Source organism: Lissotriton vulgaris, unplaced genomic scaffold (genome assembly GCF_964263255.1).
Source record: "Lissotriton vulgaris unplaced genomic scaffold, aLisVul1.2 SCAFFOLD_1038, whole genome shotgun sequence".
Classification (NCBI taxonomy): Eukaryota; Metazoa; Chordata; class Amphibia; order Caudata; family Salamandridae; genus Lissotriton; species Lissotriton vulgaris.
The window spans coordinates 774,586-788,194 of NW_028244376.1; the positions used below are offsets into that span (position 1 = coordinate 774,586).

Genomic DNA, 13,609 nt, shown 5'->3' on the forward strand with positions numbered 1-13,609 from the left:
CTCCGAGGCGAGGAGTTGGAGGTGACAGACTGCATCGTAGTGCACTCTGGCAGGTGGGCGAAGATAGACTGACTGCTGACTGAGAAAGATCATATGTTCTTGATCCTGTTGCAGAGGGGCTATCTTTCCTTTATTTGGTCTGTCTTACAGTGCTACACTGTTTCAATATAACCATTCCGAGTCAACCTGAGCTTCTTTTCCCCAGAGAGACGTGTTCATGTGTATCTACTGATGGCCTACACAGCCCCTTGAGGAGCCATTAGTCTTAATGCATCGGGTCACAACACTAAGACAGAGAAGTTGCTGAATATTGTGTTCCTATTCTGTGCATGGCCTATTGTGCATCAGCTGCAGGTATCCTTCAGTGTTATATGATGTTCCAGGTCTTTGCTGACTTTGTCAAAGTTAAGTTTCCTTATCAACCGTGTGATCTAGGGCGCTGCATCTCTGCGATTCCAGGTATTCTGTTCTATCTTGGCACGGAGCATGGGTCCATGTCATTAAATTATAAATTGTCTTCCCAGGAGGCATGTGTGTGTGTATGTGTAACAGTGTGCGTAAACTGTAGTAGTTCCAGAGACACTGCACAACACTGTTGCCTGTTTATTAAACTGTTACCCTGTGCCGCTCTAAACCATTCATTCCACAATTGCATGAAGAGTTTGTGTCAACCAAGATACGCCTCTCCACAGCTAATTTGCTGCTGTCCAGCTGTCTTATCATATCCTGCTCAGAAGCATTTTTTACCCTCATCCTACAAACCCTTTATTTCTCCATTATTCCTATTAGTTTACCAGTGCACCAGGGGCCATAGAGTATGAGAAAGATTGCACAGGCTATAGACAGCCAGGGACTGTCTTAGACTGCGGTCTCATCAGCAGATCTATCTACACAGTTTGAAAGAGCTTTTTTTTTTATTTGTACTGCTGCTTGAGAATGGAGATGGTGGATAAATAAAAGGAATACGTGATTCCTCCTCCATCTCAGTTTAAATGTTTTTTTAATTGTTGACTGAGACAATAGGTTGAATGTAAATAAAATGTCCACAGGCTTACGTCACACTACTACACCATCATTGCTGGCCAACAGGCCCCAGCTACTCTTCCATGGGTGTTTATTATATATTCCCTTCTGTCCAGAGGGGTGCATCTACCAACCCACCAATTGACGTGTACTCTGGCGTGGCATGTCTGGCAGGAACATTTTCTGTTCTCTATACCCTATATGTGTGGATTCCCTACGAAACTAAATCTGTCAGACACAAACTCCTTTATATATTTCTCACTGCCAAACTTCCTAACAATTTCGGTGGTTCATTAAAAAAATCTATAGTTGACCATCAAGTACTTCACCACAAACAAGGTGTAGCGTGCACCTGTTACTAAAGCAGCACCACATCAGTTCAAAATCTGGTGCCTTAGAGGAGTGCAGCATTATAGCTTTATGGCTGAATTGTACTCTCGAGCACCAAAGGGTATTGATCGTTTTTTTGCCAGTAAATAAACAAATTATTCTAAAAACGACATCACTTTCTCCTGCTTCCTACAGATGCAAAATGTACCACACGAAGCAGAGGAACAGGGTGTGCTAGTGACCAAGGACTCAACAATCCCTAGTAGTCACTTCAGTTGTTCCATTGTAAATGTTTTTTTTATTTTTTGCACAAGATTTCTTTTCTGAGGACATTGAACAATATGTGCTCAAAGGAAGCACAAGGTAAATTCTGTTCAGTAAAAACAAATTCTCACCGAAACAAATAGCCACCTTTAAACCCCCAAAAAAACAGTTCCCAGGTGTAATTTTAACAATATGGAATGTTACCTATCGAAGTAGAATTTTCTTCTACACCCCCACAAGCCAGTAACTAGATCCAGTGCAAACCATTTGTAACTGGACACCAAAAATTTCCACTAAAGAAAATGTATTTACTGACATTTAAACAAGGGAAGTTAATTACGGATTTAAAACATAATTATTAGAAAGGCAGGGGCATAGTACGAAGCTTGGCGATATAAGATTATCGCCGCTTTAGCGGCCGTTTCCGGCCACTAAGCGGCGATAATTACATCGCCCTATTAGCAAGCTGTCGCTAACTGATGTTAGCGACAGCTTTGAGGCGATAGCAAGCGGTTTGTGGCCTGCTTTGCATGTCAGCGATATTTATCGCTAATAACATGCAAAGTGGGCGTACCCAAACTGTTAGCGACTGAAAACAGTCGCTAACATCGCTATCGCCTATTAGCAAGGCAGGCGCAGCGATGGTAATATTCGAGCTAAGCGCGAATATCTCCAAAAACTAACGCCTGCTCAGACCAGTTCTTAGCCATTATATCCAATGGGAGGTGGATATAATGGCTAAGAGCCTGTTAGCGATAATGCGTGAATATCGCTGTATTCTCAGCAATATTCACGGATTTCACCGCTATCGCCGGATATTTTATCGATTTAGAGATAAACGTTGCTAATAGCACGTTATCCCTGCGATAATATTCGGCGATGCTTGGCGATGAAAAAAAAACTCGCTAAGCCCATTTAGCGATAAATATCGCTAGTTGTTGGTAATATGCCCCGCAATGTCTTGTTAGGTCGAGCTCTCGACCTATTGTTACTGAGTTAGCTCTGAAGGGAAGTCGATTGGTGCACGAGTGCGGATTGCTCCTCGTGGACGCGCATGCCCAGCCTCCCGGAGCCGTGCACATCTCCAGAAGCCGATTGCCAGGGTCAGCCATGCCTCTCCAGTCACACGCGCACACACACTGCATACACGCACGCGCACACACACACACTGCATACACACACGCTCACACACAGGTGCCAAGCCCCACTTACCGCCTCAGCCGCCTCTCCTGACTTCTGCTGCCATCCACTTTGTGAGAGTGGGCGCGGGCTTCTCCAAAAGACGGAAGTCCCGCCCCACGACTGCCGTGAGCGTGCACATCCCGAGACCGGAAGTTCGGGAGAGTGCACGCTCACGGCTTGTTTAATTAATTTTTTTAAATCAAGCATCATGGTTCAACAATCTCTGGAATGAATTTGTTGGCCTGTATAAACGCTCTTCCTGAATGTCTGCCGGAAAGTCGATCACTCAACCAGTTCCTACACATACCAACCACGAGCTTTGCTACACCTTACCTCGGTAATTAGTTTTGTTCTTTGCTTGTCTATTCCTAGGAAGGTACAACGTTGCTGCAAGGCTGTGCCGGGCTGGTACTGCGGCAGGCAGCGCTCTGAGGGGTCGTCCAGCGCCTCTAGGGGCTTCTAGCCGCAGTCGGGCATCCTAAGAGGGCAGAAGGGCGATGTACCACTCAGAGGAGTTTCATAGCACCTTCAGTAATGGCGCTTCCCACAGCCTGCTGCCGGGAGCCTTGGGGAAACCCTGCTCTGGTGTCGTAAGCAGAGACCAGTTTAACACAGAACAAGACAACATATAATAGGCGTCATTTTGCAAAATCGATCAAATTGATAATTCCGAGCGCTAAACATATACTTTCACACATCGGATACTGTTTCATATCGTTCTATAATATGCGTGTAGTGTATTTAATAATATTAAATTTGCTATTTTTATTTTCAAGCAATTATATCCCGCATGTTGTTGTTGATCAGTTTCACCTTAACTATTAGCTAGTTTGAATATCGAGACATAAACGTTCGTCTGTACTTTCAACTAATTTCTTTGAGCGCCCATGTGTGCTCTCTTTTTCTTTCATACGTCAATTGGTTTGTTGTATTCCAGATTATGAACTCAGAAGACGGCAGGTCTGTGGTGGTGGTGTTATTAATTTTGTTATTATTTATTGCGTCGTCGTGCACCTTTCCTCTTCCTTTCACTAGAGTGGCAACATTTTCCATTGCCGCAGAGTGCATTCCGATTACAGGGAGCATTTCAACTCCCCTCCCACCCTCCACCCCCCACCCCTCACTGTAAACTGAAGTGGCACCTAGAATTAACAGCGGCTACCAGGCCGAACAGACAGGGAGTGCTGGCATGTATCATTACATTATCAAGATGGCATATTTACTGCTCTTGCTAGCCTGGCTTGTTTGATGGGGGGAGCAGCTTCCATGCTGTCACAAAGTGCCGAGAGACAGCAGTGCCTGGAAAGGTCCGTGTTTAATCCTCTGCAGCCAGCTGCACACAAATTCAGGGGGGTGGGCTGTGTCTAAAAGCTAATTGTGTTCTGTCTAATCCATCAGGGCATAGGGCAGCTACAGCTCCTCGTCCTCCCCTCTGCACCCGCCTGGCGCTGGATGCAAGCGTAGTGCGCGTCACAGCGAAGCGTTTTGTGTGGCACAGTGGTGTAGCGCTGTGTGGTTCACTAATGTTTGCGACATGTGCGAAGTGTGTGTGTGTGTGTGACAACACTGTGTGCTACTTCTAGCCACTGATGTTTATTGCGTGTCGACGAGGCTTTGCTGAAAGTAGTGTCGAAGACACAATGGGGTATTCTTACTTTTCTGCTGCGGCCCCCAGAGGCTGGGGCTCCTTGCCCTGGTCGCCCAGATCCATTGAGGGCCCGGAGTCTGAGACGTTAGCTTAATACTTGGCTTTAATAAAGTGATCTAGATATCCCTGTGCGTCGCACCAATTTGCTAGCGCCTATACACTCCATCGAGCAGTCTGCGCGCTATACATACCTTTTGATTTGATTTGTGGTGTGTGTGACAACACTGTGTGCCTTTGGTATCTACTGATGTTTGTTCAGTGCTTTATCGCTGTGTGCCAGCTGTGTGCGTGTCGTGTGTCAGCACTGTGTGCCCCTGATGTTTGTTTTGAGCGAGGTGTGTGTGTGCAAGCTAGAGGGATGGAGAGAGGGACAGAACTGTGTGCCTTCAATAGCCACTGCTGTTTGTTAAGTGTGTCCCCGCCTTGTGTGTCTGTGTGTGTTTGTGGGACAACACTGTGTGCCATTTGTAGTCACTTATGGTTGTTGAGTGCGTCATCGATCTGTGTGTGTGAGACAACATTGCTTGTCATTTGTAGTCATTGATGTGTTTCGTGCATCACACCGTGCAATGTGTGTGTGAGACAACACTGTGTGCCTATGGTTAGCGCTATATGCTCACACCGAGGCCCTGTCATTGCTGTCTTCTCACTCTGTGGAGTGAAACCGCTGTCTACTCTCACAGTGTATATACCCATGCCAGTTTGTGTGAATCACTTTGGATTAACACAGTGGAATGAAACGATTTCATTCATTTCACACGCTGTTAATTACTCTCGGCTGCATCCCTGTCCATCACATTTTTGCTCACGTTTCCACTTCAAACAATGACAACTGACATCCAAATGAGTCTTGGCCCAACCCTGATGCCACTGTCAGAAATCAAGCAGTGAGGCCAGATCCTCTCTGAATGAAAACATCTGAAGTACCCATCATGCTTCAGCCTGGTTGGGCCTTGTCACGGAGGTACTGAGTGACTCCGGTTACACTGGCCAATCACTGCGATTTATTGCAATTCAGGGCTTGTCACTGCTGTCTGTCCGCAGTTGTCACTTCTGTCAGTCCACAGATGTAACAGCCACCTGCAGAGTCTGGCACTGCTGTGCTGTCTATCCACAAGTGTCTCTTCTGTCTGTCCAGAGGTGTCACAGCCGTCTGCAAACAGAGACTGTCACTGCTGTCTGTTCTCAGGTGTCACTTCTATCACTCCACAGATGTCACAGCCATCTGCAATAGAGGCAGTCACTGCTGTCTGTCCTCAAGTGTCACACCCTTCTGCAGACAGTGGGAGTCTCTGCTCTCTGTCCTCAGGTGTTACAGCCGTCTGCAAATAGAGACTGTCATAGCTGTCTGTTCTCAGGTGTCACTTCTATCATTCCACTGATGTCACAGCCATCCAGAGATAGAGGCAGTCACTGGTGTCTGTCCTCAGGTGTCAAAGCCATCTGCAGATAGAGGCAGTCACTGCTGTCTGTTCTTAGGTGTCACAGCCATCTGCAGATAGAGGCAGTCACTGCTGTCTGTATTCGGGTGTCACAGCCATCCAGAGATAGAGGCAGTCACTGCTGTCTGTCCTCGGGTGTAACAGCCCCCGCAGATAGAGGCAGTCACTGGTGTCTGTCCTTGGGTGTCACAGCCATCCAGAGATAGAGGCAGTCACTGGTGTCTGTCCTTGGGTGTCACAGCCATCCAGAGATAGAGGCAGTCACTGCTGTCTGTCCTCGGGTGTCACAGCCATCCAGAGATAGAGGCAACCACTGCTATCTGTCCTCGGGTGTCACAGCCATCCAGAGATAGAGGCAGTCACAGCTGTCTGTCCTCGGGTGTCATAACGAGGGTGCCCCGTCTTTCCGCCCAGGGGCGGGGTGTACTAGCCAGACATTCAGAGTGAAGGCACTCAGCCGTGGACAAGGAGCAGAGACAGTGTCGGCTCCTTCATATGGGATGAGTTAAATTTGGCGTAATACAACTCTCTTCACTCCCACACTGCTCTCAAGATCCCACCACTGCTGTTTTGCACCTTTTTTTTATTTCAGTACTTTATACATTTACTAAAAGTACTGCAAGTGGAAGAAATGCAGCAAACGGATACAAATTTCAATTGCATTTGACCTATTGGTATTTAAAATGACAATGCCTTTTATCATTGCACGTTTTTTAAAGACATAAATTAAAGGCATTGTCATTTACAATGCCAATAGCTCAAAATCTTGCAAATGCGAGACCTATTGCATTGCAAATGCTTGTTTTATATTAGAGTCATCTCTGGCTCCAAGGCTGTGCTCGGCCTTTCAAAATGGCGTCCTTGTGTGAGTAAGCAGCAGCTGCTCTTCAGACACGCATGAATAATGTGTCCTGGGGCGGTGTCTCACCTCTGACAATTGCTACGTGACTAACGGCTAGGCAGGGATTACTGAATCACTACACTTCTACTGTACTTTGATTCCATTTCCCTTCTGAGCCAGCACCTATCATATTTCTGCGAAACAGCTAAAAGCACGTCTCGTTGTTTGGCACCGTAAAACGGGAGCCCGGCATCGACCTTTGTATTGTCGCAGCGTGACAGACCGGGATTGATGGGCTGTTGTGTTATTGTCTTCCGCAGGAGCTGCATAGAATGCCATCTGTCTTCCACTGACGAGCAGTCACCAGGGGAATGCGCGGAAAAATGTAAACTAGTCGACTCCACTGTCAGCACAACGCAAGGTTTATATTTTTACATTTATTTTCACTGGTATATTTTCTTTTGTGTGTCCGTCTTTATTGCAATTCCTACCCAGCTGTGTCGAATTTCATCAAGTGGGGTAAATGTTGGACCAAACACTGAGCCACTCCTAATGAGGTCCTTAAAGGCTGCATAGAGTCTTGGCAATTTTCTGGTTAAGTTTGGACTGTGTCCTCATCGCTTACTTTATTAAATAAACAAATAACTAAATAAGCAAACAAATACATAAAAAATGCAGGGTCCCAAGGTTCTACTTAGCAGTCTACTGCCAGCATGGCCGAAAGTCAGGGCTGCGCAGTCTGCCTAGTTTTGATTTCACTTGCCCACTTGTTATCTAATACTTGCATCCAGTGGTGTAGCTAGACCTATGGCAGCCCCCTGCGTTGCCACCCTGGGGGGTGGGTGCAGCGATCCCTTGCGACGGCCGTGGTCCTCCCCTATGTCGCTACGCCACTGCTTGCATCCGTGCTTTCCCCCTTTGCCATTTATTGGTTTCTTCTTCTTCCTATGTATGTTGCCTTTTTCTGCCTTCCTCGCTCTGCGTCAAAGTCTGCTGATCAAAAACATGTCATGGTCCCACCACCAGCATCACATAAGGACTGTTTTTCACCAGTTTTATGCTTCCTGAGCTAATCATTGATTTTGGGCCCATGTTTCAGTGGTGTGAGGTAAGATATGGCTCATGTTTCTCTTCTTGAAATAGTAGAGAATGTGTGGGGTGTGAATTCAACAAACTGCCAGGCATCTAAATAAGTCAATGAGATTCTCTTGGAGCGAGACCAAATATGTAACCACCGGTATGAGGAAAGGATTCATCATCTGTCAAAACCATGCAAACACTATCTTTGTGAAGACCAGTGTACAATGAGGACTTTCCTAATAGTGTTGTAGAGACTTTCAAGTAAAAGTATCGATAGTATATTTGTTTTGGTCCTCTTTATAAAGTGTGTGTGTGTGTCCTCGAGCTAATTTATATGCTGTATTAGATATTTGCTAATAACATCAACCTAACTCGAAGGAGCAAGATGGTACTTTAGAGAGATCATTTTAACGCCACCAGGAGTACTTCAAAGTTGAAATGCTGTACAAAGAACAGTAATGTGTACTTTGGGTCTCTATGAAATCACTTTTAAAAAAAAACAGGATCTGATGATGTGGCTAAGTATGGTAACACAGTGCTTCAACATTACTAGACTGTGCAGTGTACAGTTTGTTTTTACATTTCAGATATTTAAAATTTGAGTAAAGAGAGATACAGATATTACCCACAAACAAGATTTTGAGAAATATAAGGACACCTTCGTGGGGACTTGTCTAGGACTGTGTGGCCAAGTTCAGCAATATTAGAAACTGCGTTTTCAACTGAGAGGTTTCGGGTGTCTACACCCTCTAAGTGATTACTTCCTGTGAGAAGGGGTACTACCCTAATCCTCATAGGTTAATTCCTGCCAACTCAAGATGGAGGAATTGGAAAAGTAATGTCCACATCACCTGCCCTCACCTTAGGGGTGGTGCTGGCTGAATGTGGGCTCACCTCCTAAGCTAATTTTCCCGACTGCCTTCCTGCCAAATGTAGAGCGGGATGGGGGGTCCTCCGCTATCTGGAGATGCCTGGGTTGCCTTTCAAAGGTGACATCGGCTTTGAAGCTTTTCGCCCTGGAAGGCCATTCCCACCAGGAGGTGTGAAGCATCTCCGCCCATGGGAGACTTTGTTGCTGGCCTCTGAGAGCACTGGCTCTCACCCTATAATGTCAGAAACATGTCTGGTTGTGGCAGGCTGGCTAAGACTAGTCAGACACCAAACCGTTGTTTGGTAGGTTTTCAGGGGACCCTCTAAGGTGTCCCCTGTGTGCATTTATTAATAAATCCAACACTAGCATCAGTGAGGATTTATTAAGAAAAGAGGTTTGGTACCAAATATCTTAGGGTACCGTAAAGACATCATGGAGCTAGGAAAATCGTAATGAGAAGTATCCAGCTCATATACTCTCTATGGCTTCCCTGTGCACTTACAATATCCGAGAATGGACTTAGATATTATATGGTCATATCTGCTCCTACAGACATGTCCACACATGGGATAAAGTGCACCCTGTCTTAGGGCTGTAAGGACTGCAGTAGGGGTGACTTACCTATGCCTCATCCAGTGTATGTGGGCATGGCACTCAAGGCTGTGTGCCATGTCGACTCTTCGGTTTCTCTGCACCCAGACACACAGCCTGCAGGGGCAGTTTGCATGGTCTTAGTGAAGGGCCCCTAGGGTGGCACAATTTGTGCTGCAGCCCTAGTGGACCCTCTTCAGTCCCAATGCCCTAAGTGCCAGGGGTACCATTTACTAGGGACTTATATGGGTTGCTGAAGTTGTGCCAATTGCGGTACAGTTTTAGAGATAGAACACTGATACTGGAAACCTGGTTAGCAGGGACCCAGTACACCTCAGTCAAAGTTGCAGTACAATCCGGGCAAAAAGTGGAGTGGTACTGCAACAAGAACCCAGTTTTTCACATCAACCAAAAAGCCTTTTTGACTTCATCAAAAATCTAACCAGTCCACTAGCTGTCCCATTCACCCTAAACACCAGAGAATAACAAAATAAAAATGATCAAGCTCTCTCTTAGACCTACAACTGACACTCTGGCAACGGAAAACTAGCCTGCATTTCACCAATTAAATAGGTGTCCTTAAAGTAAACAAAAACTAATTTTTATGTTTCTCAACACAGTCCCCGGCATCAAGCCATCTAAAAATTGCTAAAATATTGTACAGCATTATTATTTATGTTTCTCCTTATTTCTGACAAAGGTGGTCAATTACTCACTTTCACAAGTAATAATCCCCAAAAGCCTCAAAATACAACAGATCACCCCTCATTTTTAAGAGTTTTACACCGCCCAAGAGGGATTGAACAAGTTCTGGACAGAATCCAACCTTTCTTCACGGTGAAAGTCCTGGAAAGTTGCATGGAGAAGCGGCTGAAAGACTTTATAGAAGTAAATAATTTTCTTGATCCCCACCAATCAGGATTCAAAATTAACTGTAGCATCGACTCGGCAAAGCGGCACATAATCAATGATCTGCTCAGCATTTTAGACAAGGGCGAATCCAGCCTTGTAGTTATTTTGGACTTGTCAGCAGCATTTGACAGAATTGATCATGCATCTCCGTTACAAATTCTGAAAGAACAGATGGGACTAGAGGGCAAAGTTCCAACTTGATTCGAATCATACCATAACAACTGTTCACAACAAATAAAACTGACAAATGCATCTTGTAGGAAAACAGGGCTTTTTGCAGATGTCCCCTTACTTTTTGCCCCCATTCGGACCACTAGATGCTGGTTTTCGACTCTGACAGTGCTCTGAAGTTTGCTAATAAGGATCCTGTGCCAGTACTCTTTTTCTAAAAATGCTACATGTGAATCGGCACTCTCATTTGACAGAGACTTTACCCATTTATAAGTCCCTAGTATATGATGCCAGGGGTACCCAGGGCATAGATGGTAAAGGGGTCCCTAGGGCTGCAGCACATTTTGTGCAACCCTGGATGACCCAAGCAAACTACTGACAACAGGCCTGCAATTGAAGTTGAAGTCTGCAGGAGCAGTGCAAACTACTCAAACTCGACTGTGCCCTCACCATGTGTGGCGCAGTCAAATGGCACCATTACTCCCTAGATAAGGACTCCTGTGCCCAGGAGGCTGGTTGCAGTATATTACGATTGTAGACATGTACTTGCAAGCTTATATGTCTCTATAGTGTCTGTGCCATTAAAGTACACTATGGGTGATAGGTGGTCAGTAGGATTACAAGGGACTTGCACCCGGGCAGACCCGGGCTGCTAGCTCCATTATAATACTACCTAAATATGTCAAGTATGGTGTCAAACAATGTGCCTTCTCTCCCCTGACACCAATTTGGTGTCCATGGAAGGCTGGCATGCACCCAGGTGGCACCTTAGAGGGTACCCACCTGGTTGTCCCAGCTTCTCTGTGCTCTGACTGACTAACCCGCTCCTGCTGCTGCCAAGACAGTATTCTGACCTTTTGCCCGACAGTGTGATCACTGCCAGGAGTCAGAAACAAAGCTTGAGCAGGAAGGAGGTCACACTCCCCTCCTCTCCAGCTGGCTGCTGAATTGCACATCAGGGCAGTGATCTTCAAAGGCTGCACTGCCTCTGATATTCATCTGGGCTTTCCCCCTGAAGAGGAAACACCCTTCCCCTTGCCCCAGGCACATTTGCACCCAGGCAAGGTGGGAAATCAGCTAAGCAGGAGGATTACACTCCCAGGAAGGCTGGTCACAACTCTAGAGTAGGCAGCCTGGTCTCTACACATACAATTGAGTGCTGCCATCTGTAGGAAGGCAGAAATTGTGGGCTCTGGGTAGAAAAGATGACTTACATCTCCGGCTCTAAACAACTTAATTCAAAGAAGAACGGAGAGGAGAGCCGTGTCGCCGACAACAGGACTTTGCCCACCAGCACAAAGCAAAAGAGGGATACTTTGACCCTGAGGCAAGAGACCTGGAATTGACTGAACAACCCTCATTATTGGCTAAAACTTGACACTCCAGAATAGAGGAATCCATTTGTAAGTCTCCCCTGGACTAGTGGCACTAGTCTCCTGCAAACGGCAGATATAAACACTCACCGGATCTGAAGAATTGCTGGGATTTGAGGGATCACTCAAATCCAGGTGGTCCAGTTCATTGTGCGAGTTGTAGTGTTGCCTGCCATGAAGTTTCAGGCTGCTACGTTACGCCCAAGGACCCAGTGAAGTTCCAGAAGCTTTTTGTTGTGCTTACCGTTACTAAGGCTTTTTGGTCATCAATCCAATAACCGACCCCCACACTTGACCTTGCAACTACAGAGAACATCGTGCAACCGTCATCTTGTGTCAGCAGCTGTGTAATTGTAGCTTTTCGCATTTTATTTCTTGCAGCACCATGTACGGGGTAAAAACAGCACCAAATGCGACTCCTGTTCAGCACCAAGGACAGCCCAAATAAATCTGCACCCTGACTCCACGGGCTAGGTAAAATGTATCTGACTGTTGTGGCCTGGTCCTGGGGCCCGCCTTACCTTATCCCTACTAGGATTTCAAGTAACTCGACCTGCAAGTGACCAATTGTTACTAGCGGGTTTTGCCATTGACTGCACTGAATTAATATTGCTTCAAAAATCTATAACTCTGGTTATATGTATGCTATTCCATTTGTTTTGTTGTCTAAATTAAGATAAAAATACACTCTGTTTTTATAAATTGGTGTTGGATTTCTCTTGAATAATGTCAATTACTTATCGTCCTTGTTGCTCACAACCAGTTGCCACTGGTCTGTTGCCTTGCCCTGCTGAGGTTTTTTGACTTCCATTTCAGAGACTAAGGGTCTGAATTAGAGTTTGGTGGATGCGTTACTCCATCACAAAAGTTATGTATATCCCGTCCGCCATAGAATGTAATGCACATGTAATAAGGCAAACAGGACATCCATTAAGTTAATCTGTCCGCCAAACTTTTAATCAGGCCCTAAGTTAGACGGTAAAACTTCCTACCAAGACAAAACTGGTTTCTGAATCTGACCCGTGCTGCTTCGTGGAGGGTTTAGCCCTGCCAAAAGGACCTGTTAAATCACGCCTGTGACTGTGGTTGACTCTTAATACTTTTGGCACTATTTTTATTTTAAACTTTAGGAATTCATATCTCCGGTTTCTCTTATTCGATTTTTGTTGAATTGGTATAATTCTGTCCATTAAATTATTCTGTATTTATATACATTGAAGTGGGATTTTTATTGTGTTGTGATTTTAACTTTTTATATGTTTTGGTACTTCTAAAAGCTTTATACATTAGCTTCTTTGCTTTGTGTATAGCTACTAGAGGTGAGCCAGGTTTAAATTACTGAAACCTTTACTGGACTTAAGAAGAATAGATCCATCTTTACTTGTGGCAGACTACCATCCACCTCGATTAATAATCCATTTTCTCTCAATTTCCAAATCATGTCTTGCACAAATGACACACGTTATTGTATTTACTAGTGAAACATTAGCATTTGCTCAAGAAAGATTCCATACCTGTATGTCTTCAGAAGTGGGTTGGATGAAGATCAAGAGCCTCAAACTAAAGAAAGTTGTGGTTCTGAGGATTGGTAAACTTTCTGCCATGGGGTCATTTGATTGGTCTTCTTCAGAACTTGGTCTTGCAGCAGTTCCTTCATTCTCAGTTAAAACTCTTTGCTTTCAATTCTACTGCAATCTGATTTTCACCTTTACAGCCACATCTTGTTCTCCTTTGAATTCTTAGGGAAAACGTACCTTTTCTACCTGAATCCTCTCAAAAATCTGTGATTCAATCGCTGGTTACATCCTCCCTGGATTATGACAATTACCTTTATGTTGGTCGATATTTGCTACACCGCCTTCAGGTGGTACTGAACGCATC

At 45.2% G+C, this 13,609-nt stretch overlaps 1 protein-coding gene across 1 annotated transcript in view; it reads left to right on the forward strand.

Annotated features, from left to right (window-relative positions):
* The window catches only part of ITGB6 (integrin subunit beta 6), a 181,966-nt gene extending 174,815 nt beyond the window's left edge, over window positions 1-7,151 (forward strand). Inside the window, exon 13 of the mRNA XM_086948806.1 lies at window positions 7,051-7,151. Within this exon, the coding sequence (XP_086804932.1) occupies window positions 7,051-7,061 (11 nt within the window). The 3' untranslated portion in view covers window positions 7,062-7,151. The remainder of the gene's footprint in view (window positions 1-7,050) is intronic.
* The last annotated feature ends 6,458 nt before the right edge of the window (window positions 7,152-13,609 follow it).